Raw genomic sequence first — 9,066 nt, 5'->3', positions numbered from 1 at the left:
TGTGTGTGTGTGTGTGTGTGTGTGTGTGTGTGTGTGTGTGTGTGTGTTTATGGGTAAGAGAAACTAAACATTGATCCTTAAATCAGTGCTGCATTCCATGCTGTAAGGTTTAAAGATCTTGTCTTCCAACAGGTATTTTAGTTTTCAGATTGATGTTTTATTTGTCTGACTCACTATCAGTTTTATGAGGCAAGAAGATCTTTACCTCCTTTAAATTGTCTTTACTTTCTTTTCTTCTTTCTTTCCTTAATTTAGTGGTCTTGTGTTGCTAGACTATCCCTAAACTCACAACCCTCCTGCCATGACCTCACAAACTCTGAGCCTACATATGTGCCACCATATCTGGCTTAAAACCTCTATGGTTAGTAATAAAAGAACCCGTTTCCCTCCCACCTTCAGTTGTACTTCTGAGTAAAAAGTGACCAATCTTTCTTGAGTAAAAAGTGACCAATCTTTCTTGCCAGTGTCAGCTGTCCTGCAAGAAGACTCCTTAGCTTCCACATCCTTCTCATGAATCCTGAGGGTGTGGCCACATGACAGAGTTCAAGTCATGTCTGTTGTCTTGTGCCGAACAGGAGCTGGGCTTTATTTGTAAACCAAAAAGTTGCCCAGAGGGAAATAGCACATTTAACTATTCCCTAAGTACCTATTTTGTTCAGAGCCAGCCTCTCCCCAGGAAAAGGCAATTGCTTATGTTAGGAAGCCTCAACAATGCTAGAGGCCACTGTGCACACTTGTATTACTATGCCACTGCAGTCTCAGCGAAAATAAATAAATAAATAAATAAAGTCACTAGGCTACAGCAGATATGCAGCACGCTTAGCAGCCCTAGCGAAGGAAGCCTTTCTGTGCACATAATGGGTTCCTTCATTTGTCTGCGGATTGTAGGTGAGGGGATATGTATTAAAACAACAAGTACTCTCTGCCTTATCTTTAACATTTGTCTTCAGGGTGGGGGTGTTTTTATTATACTCTCAAGTAAACTGACATTAAGAAAATATTTATTTGCTTTTGCTTTATGTGTATGAGTGCTTTCCTGTATGCATGCATATATCCAGGCCATGCATATATTCGCAGGCCAGAAAAGAGTGTTGAATCCCCTGGAACTGGAATTACAGACAGTTGTGAGCCACCGTGCAGACTAGGGAACCCAGCCCGAGAGCAGCAAGTGCTCTTAACTGACAATCCATCTCTTTAGTCCTTGTTCTTTGTTTTTGTTTTAAAGGAAAAGTACAAATAATTTGAGAAATAAAAATAAAACATTACTCAGAAGATGAAAGTGAGTTGTATAAAGGAAAAACAGTTAATGAGAGACAGAATAGAGTCATCATACCCAAAAGACTCTAAGTAAACCAAATATATTTCAAAACATAAGGCTGACTCATATTAATAATTATTTGAAGACTAACTATAAATAAACTGTTGTGTGTATTCTATAGAGATAATGTGCTGAGGACAATGATATTCCTTTGCCTCGTGGCCATCAATAAAATAACTTGAGAAGAGGCAGTCTCATGACTAGCACAAGGGAATTGAAAGCAGGCAAAAGAGGAGCATTAGAATGGAAAGAGGAAAATTGTTCTCTCCTTTTTTTTTTTTTTTTTTTTAACAGACACCATAAAACTAAATCTGGAGTTAGAAAAAAATGTTCCTGGGCCTTGCAAAATGACTCAGTGGCTAAGAGCACTAGTTGTTTTTCCAGAGAACCTGGGTTCAATTTCCAGGGCCCACACAGGAGCTCAGTCACCCATAACTCTAGCTTGAAGGGATCCAATGCCCTCTTCTTGCTTCCACAGGAACCAGGCATGGCACATGGTTTACATATATGCAGGCAAAACACCCATATACATAAAAATAATAATAATTTTACAAGAAAATACTCCTTTGCATGAATACGCTGTTTTATACTTCAGGACAGGAGTCATAATGAAAACTCATAAACAAGTTCCTGTTTTGAAGCGTCTCTCACTAGTAACAGGACCAGGAAGCTCTCAGAGCCCAAATGGCATTGGCTTACACTTCAGCCTGCAGAGCTACACGGCCCTGAGATTTGGAGACCTAAAGGAGCTGCATGGCCTGTCAGGCTCCCCCACAAGCTCTGCATAGATTCCAGGCCCTCAGTGTGGACAGGTAGCTTGCCTTGCACTCTAGTCCTCTCTGCTCTCTTCAGACTGGGGAGACAAACTCGCCAGGCAGCTGCCCAGGCCCCTCACACATGAAGGTATCCCTAACAAGCCAATTTTCTGTAAACCTTAAGAGAAACTCAAAGGCTAAGAGGCTGCCTTCTAATTGTAAGAAATGATGCATAATATTCCAGAGAAGAACAAAGGGAGAGCTCCCTCACCCCCTTTCAGATCTTGATCTTAGCAGCTTCCACACCTGGAAAGACTCTTAGGCTGCCTCTGGCTTCCTTGAGTCTGTTTCTCTGGAAATGCAACAGCAAAAGCTATAAACCATCACTCAGGGCAAAAAGCTGCTCCTGAGAACTGTCTGAGCAGGCAAGAAAGCAAGCAGGCTACTCCATTACTTTACATAATCTCAGCCAAGAACAACAGCCAAGTTACCAGAGAACAGAAGAGACACCTTAGTGCATCTTACAACAGTTTCAAAGACAGATGATGTCTAAGAAAAAACCAGGAACATGAGAGCCAAGAGTCCCAACCTCACCTAAAAAGGATACCAGCAGTACAACTGGAGACTGTTTCACTTTCATGGAGATAATAATCACAGGGCATTATGTATGTATTTGCTATTTGGCTTTTTTTTTTTTCAACTAGAGAGGACCTCAAAGATAACCAGTCCATGCCTTCATTTTCCACAAGAGGTCTCAAGGCCTGGAAAGACTACATAGCCTATCGACATAGCTCATTATATGGCTTGTGGACACAGATGGGGTGGAGAGATCACAGTGAATGGACTGGTGCAGGTAACATTATGTGGCACATGGTTAGTTACACGCAGGCAAACATATCCCACTCCTACGTTCTTTCTGGCTGAATCGTCATAGACACGGACAAGTCATGGGCTAGGCTTATCCACTCATGGGCTTCCCTTAGGAAGGGATAAGGACTTGAACATTATCCTTACTTCCCAGTCCGTAAGGCCACCTGGATGGCTTTGATCCACTCAGTACGCTCCTTGGAAGTGGCCGCCTGCAGGTAATAATGAACTTCGTCTGCTGTGATGATCTCAAAAAGGTTCTCTTCATTGTTCTTCTTACCTGGTAAGAGAAAAAAAAAATAACCATGACACCAGAAGCTCACCTGATCCCTTCTTATTCCCCAAGTCATGAAATGCCTGTTTTTTAGTGTCCTAAGAAAATTCTACATACATATTCATTGCCTAAGAATACATGCAGCATCTGTAAAGATAGCTATGTAGCATGATCATTAAGAAACATGTACAAAACATTTTCCTTCATCATGTGTGTGTTAAATTTCTTGCCTTTGCACACCAATAGTGTCTACCAAACTTCTGATGGTCTTTAAGGAGTTCCTTTGTTTTGCTCATAATATAAGCCAAGAGACAATCTCAATGTACAACAGATTAAAATGTACACATATATTTATATCTGCAAACATGCATATATAATAAATCCAAACCATATCTAACATCAGTCTTGTTAGTATAAACTAAGAGCTAAGGCTCAGCTCTAAATGAGAGATGAAAAGGCAAATAAACCCAAAATGTCAAGATGAAGCCAGAGTGATTCCGTGGTTTGCTCCCCTTTAAATGGTGTGTCTTCATTTGATTCAAGACAAATTATCAAGAGATGAAGACAGACAAGCACACATCAACCAAATTGTATAGTGATTCCTGTTGTAATCTGGTATTTGTTATATAGTTTTCTCTATAATTTTGTGCTAAAAATACGAGTTTAAAAAAACACAGAAAAAGAAAGTCTGGCAATGACAGGGGAGAAAAATAGAAGCAGAGTTTGAGCTGTGAAAGCCACATCTCAGTGACTCCATGTGTCCTCTGGGCCTGTCAAAGCAGTAGACAGCCACATAGTTAACCCATGTGTCAGTCATGGGTGTGTGAGTGCAACAGAACAAAGATCATCTGATGCAGCCCCTTAGCACCAGGAGCCATGGCCACACTCTCTGTAGAAGCCATTTTGGAGGCACAGGAGACAATGATTATTCTAGCATTGTTCAGTAATATACTCAAGGCATCCACAAAGCCACCCTCATTCCCCAGGATCTGAAAGGCAGGCGAGCTCTTGGGAAGGGATGGCACTTAACTCGCTCGCAAGTTTTCAGACTGTATATTTATGCACACTTGCTAGCTAATTGGCTCAATACCCACAGGTATAGAGAGGCAGCAGTCACATCCCCCTTCCACAGAAGTACATTCTTACCATCCAGATTGCCCTCCACTGACGTCACCACACAGCCTCTCAAGTGGATAGCTCCCAAGGGATCTTCGCCCTAAAGAAAAGAGGGGCTGCTGTGTCTCCAAAGTACACAGTGTGGCCCTGCCTCATCCTGGTGCTGGAGACCTAACACAGGCCCAGTCAGGTACATGCTGGGTAAGAGCAAAGGGAGATGAAAGAAAATCCTTTACAGAACATACCCTCCCCTTGAAGCTGCATGAGAAGATACAAGTCAATCTGGAACTCAGATCTGGAGGAAAAGGGGTAGGGAACTGAGAGATGCTAAGGTTATTATATCCCACTAAGGAACTGCCTGTTCTCAGATTTGATACAGCGTTTCAGCACACACAGGCCTAAGTCGAGGAACGCCATGTATGGACAGAGCGAAGCCTTCATCTGACAGGTGATGCGAACATCTTTTCCTTCATAATTGTAACTTTTGTTGAGGAAAAGGGCCTCATCTTTACTCAACAGCCAGTATTGCTGGTCTTAAACAGAGAGATCGCCCAGTTGTTCTAGAAGATGAATTATCTATTCTTGTGTATTAAATTATGAGCACATGTTGGACAGAATTAATTCCTACAAAAAAATATCAAATTGGAGAGGGCTTAAGGGTAACATGGTAGACTAAATGCTACTTTCCTATGAAAGTAAAGGAGAAAATTAAAATAAAAAATAGACAAGTCTCTAGTAGCCAAAGGGAAAATTCTATCACTGGTAGTGACAGTACAGGTTTAAAAAGTGCAGAGAAAAGTACAAGTGACAGAAGGGAATGAAATCCAATCCTCACTCAGAGGCTAGAGAGATGGGTCCACAGTTAAGAGGGCTTTCTGCATATGTATGAGGACCAAGGTTTGGACCTCAACATCTATATAACACCTATATGTGTCCCACACACACATATAGCTGAAAACCTATAAATAGGAGAATTACTAGGGCTTGTGAGCATATGGTCTAGGTGGAAACAACAAGAAAACGAGACTCTAGTTCCAGGGAGAGAATTCACCTCAAAGGAATAAATCAGAGAGTGACAGAGGAGCACATCATGCTCTGCTCTCCACATGTTTAGAGTCATGCACATCTGCACACATACATATAGGACACGCACACACACACACGCATATAGAACCTTACCTGAAACCACCTTGTTTTCTCCTATGTAAGTAGTAATACACTCAAATGTATGCTCCTCAATAAAAAATTCTCTAATTAGAACCAACACTTACTCCAAGAGATGCACAGATCATAGCACAGAAACACAAGAAACAAAGTAGTATGACTCCTCCAAGAAACCGTAATTCCTCACCGATTGAATCAGAGATGCTGAAGTAGGAACAATGTTGGATGAAGATCTACTAGTAAAATGATCAATAAAAGAGTTTACAAACAGGCAGATGAATTCAAATGTAAGAACTAGGAAAGAAAGTCAGCAACATAGAAAAACAGTCAGAAAAAAAAAACCAAACAGAAAACCAACAACATAGACTGAAAAGTGACAAGGAAGCCAGTCACAGTGTTACATGACTGTAATCTGGGCACTCAGGGAGACAGAGGCAGGTGGATCTCTATGAATTTGAGGCCAGCCTGGATTACAAAGCAAGTCCAGGACAGCCAAAGCTACACGAGAAACCCTGTCTCAGGAAAAAAAGGAAAAAAGACAAGGAAGAAAATTCAAGGAAGATGAGATGTTGAAAAAAACAAAAACAAAGACATTAAAATAAAAATCTCAAACAAATGGAAAAATAGGGTACAAAGTACCACCAATGGGTTTTTTCCAAACCAAAAAAAAAAAAAAAATTCAGGAATGAAGAAGAAGATTGGGGTATGTGACATCCAAACATCAATTAATATATATACATAAATAATAGATAGATGATAGATAGATAGATAGATAGATAGATAGATAGATAGATAGATGGTATAATGTTTTTTTAAAATGTATACACCTTATCCTTGTTCACTCAAATGCTGATTTCTTCCCCCACCCCGGGTTTCAATCTGGATATTGCATTGTGATACACATTCTAAGCATCCTGTCTCAACTCTTGTGTAAACAGGCCAAAATAAAGCAACTAGACACAATGTTGAGCTGGGAAGAGCCAGAGGACAGGAAAGAGGGGAGGAGCTAGAGGGCAGGAAATGAGTGGGAGGAAAAAGGGTGAGGAGAGCTTGGAGCAGAGCAAGAGAGAGATCTTGGAACTGCGTGGAGAGATGGACTGGACCTAAGATATCACTAAAAAGCAAGTATAATGTGGGAAATCTAAATGTTAGGAAACTATGAGGGCGTGGAGGTTTAGGATGAAGTAAATATTGCCCAGCATTGTGCTCTAGGTTAACTAAATAAATCCAGTCTCTGTGTGGTGATTTTGGTATACAGCTGTTTAGGTATAACAGCAGCATTACTAAAAGATAATTAATAAATATTAATCCACGCCTACAACAATAGATAGATAGATAGATAGATAGATAGATAGATAGATAGATAGATAGATGAGCAAACAAGAACACAGTGCCCAAGAACTCCAGGATACAGTTGTAACCTAACCTAAGAATCCATGAAATAGAAGAAGAGGTGATAGAAACTGAAAACAGATAATCTATTTGATAAAGGTGTAGCAGAAATTCACAAACATAAAGAAAGATAAAATCATACAAACACAACAGGCATTTATGATTAAAAATTGGTGTGCCCAGGGAAGCAAATTATTTTTATATCTATTAAATTATATATATAATTTAATATATATTAAATATAAATATTTAATATTAAATATATTAAATATTAAATATATAATTTAATATATAAGATATAAATTATATCTCCATAGCAAATTATTTTTATTACAATATTTATTTTTATTACAATTTATTCACTTTGTATCCCAGCTACAGCCTCCTCCCTCATCCCTTCCCAATCCCACTTTTCCTCCCTCTTCTTCTCCCACGCCCCTTCCTTAGTCCACTGATAAGGGAGGTCCTCCTCCCCTTCCATCTGACCCTAGCCTATCAGGTCTCATCAGGACTGGCTGCATTGTCTTCCTCTGTGGCCTGGCAAGGCTGCTCCCCCATTCAGGAGGGGGTGATCAAAGAGCCTGCCACTGAGTTCATGTCAGAGACAGCCTTTGTTCCCCTTGCTAGGGAACCCACTTGGAGACTGAGCTGCCATGAGCTACATCTGTGCAGGGGTTCTAGTTTATCTCCATGTATAGTCCTCAGTTGGAGTATCAGTCTCAGAAATGACCCCAGTGCACAGAATTTTTGGTTCTGTTGCTCTTCTTATGGAGCTCCTGATCCCTCCAGGTCTTTCCTCTCCTCCATCTTTCATAAGATTCCCTGCACTCTGCCCATAGTTTGGCTAAGAGTCTCAGCATCTGCTTTGATACCCTGCAGGTTAGAGTCTTTCAATGGCCCTCTGTGGTAGGCTCTTGACCCGTTTCCTTGTTTTTCCCCCGCTTCCGATGTCTATCCCATTTGCCTTTCTGAATGAGGATTAAGCAACTTACCCAGGGTCTTCCTTCTTGCTTATCTTCTTTAGGTGTACAGATTTTAGTATTATTATTACAATAGCAACAAAACAGAGCAGAGAAACAGTATGAAAACTGTAAGGGAGGCACAAGTGTATCTGTGGTGGGATGTGGAGTCTGTTGGGCTGCTGAGGAGTGACATGGCTGGGTCTCACTATTTGAGAAAACTGCACAAACTAAGCCAGTTCATGGCCGTCAGCCACTTACTTAAAAAAATTCTTTTTATTACATCATTTTTATTATTGCATCAGACAGCAGCAGTATCAAAAAGAAAGAACACACTAGCTAGAAAGTAAGTGTCTCAACCATATTCGTCACAAACATAGGGAAAACCCCTAGGATTCACATAGAAAGGCAAGAGGACTCTGAAAACCCTAAAAGATTCAAAGTAGAAACAGCAGCACTGGAGGCATCAAGGTCAGTGACTGCTCTAGAGAGCCATACTGAGCAGAGGCAGCTCAAATAGCAGGTATAGACCAGGAGGGTAGAACAGAAGACCAAGACATACGCCCTCGAAACTACAGCCAGGTAATCTTTGACAAAAGTGACAAGACCCACACATTAGAAAAAAAGATTGCCTCTTCAAACACTGCAGGAGAACCTAGATAAACAAAACAAACAAACAAACAAAAAAAAAACAAAAAACAACCACCTAAAACTAAATCCACATCTCTCACTCTGAACAAAATCAACTCAGAATGGATAAAAGATCTTATGTAAATTCTAAACCTGCTCCAGGACAAGATGTCGTTTAGGATTGTGATTCCTGAAAAGGATTCCAACAGCACAGGAAATAACAAGAACCGACAAATGGAATGGAAAAAATTGAAAACCTTTTCCACATTAGAGGAGTAAAATCAGCAGAAAGAAGATACAACCTGCAGAACAGAAGAAAATCTTCCCCAACTCTACACCAAACATGATATTAATATCTGGAATATACAAAGAACTCCTAAATAAAATAACAAGGAAAACAAATCATCAAGTTAAAAAATTGGGCTAATGAAATGAATAGACAGTCCTCAAAAGAAGAAATTGAAAAAGGGTTCAGTATCCTTAACCATCAGGGAAATGCAAATCAAAATCACACTAAGGTTCTCTTTTACCCCAGTGGAATGTCTGTCAGTTACATGAAGGCGAGGCGATGGAGGGAAATGAACCCTTATA

The 9,066-nt window shown here is 40.3% G+C and overlaps 1 protein-coding gene across 2 annotated transcripts in view; it reads right to left on the bottom strand.

Annotated features, from left to right (window-relative positions):
• Nucleotides 1–9,066, bottom strand: part of Plek (pleckstrin) — a 42,085-nt gene that overhangs the window by 8,312 nt on the left and 24,707 nt on the right. The window contains exons 8-9 of one of the 2 annotated variants that reach the window (XM_055624340.1): nt 4,361–4,430; nt 3,088–3,220 (exon numbers count right to left, since the gene is read on the bottom strand). In XM_055624340.1, the coding sequence (XP_055480315.1) occupies nt 3,088–3,220; nt 4,361–4,430 (203 nt within the window). Of the gene's footprint in view, nt 1–3,083; nt 3,221–4,360; nt 4,431–9,066 lie in introns of those variants that run through there. The other variant, XM_055624339.1, reaches the window with a different exon arrangement.

The sequence above is a fragment of the Psammomys obesus genome, unplaced genomic scaffold (genome assembly GCF_907164565.1).
Source record: "Psammomys obesus unplaced genomic scaffold, mPsaObe1.curated_primary_1811, whole genome shotgun sequence".
Classification (NCBI taxonomy): domain Eukaryota; kingdom Metazoa; phylum Chordata; class Mammalia; order Rodentia; family Muridae; genus Psammomys; species Psammomys obesus.
This window is presented reverse-complemented; position numbering and strand designations above follow the sequence as displayed.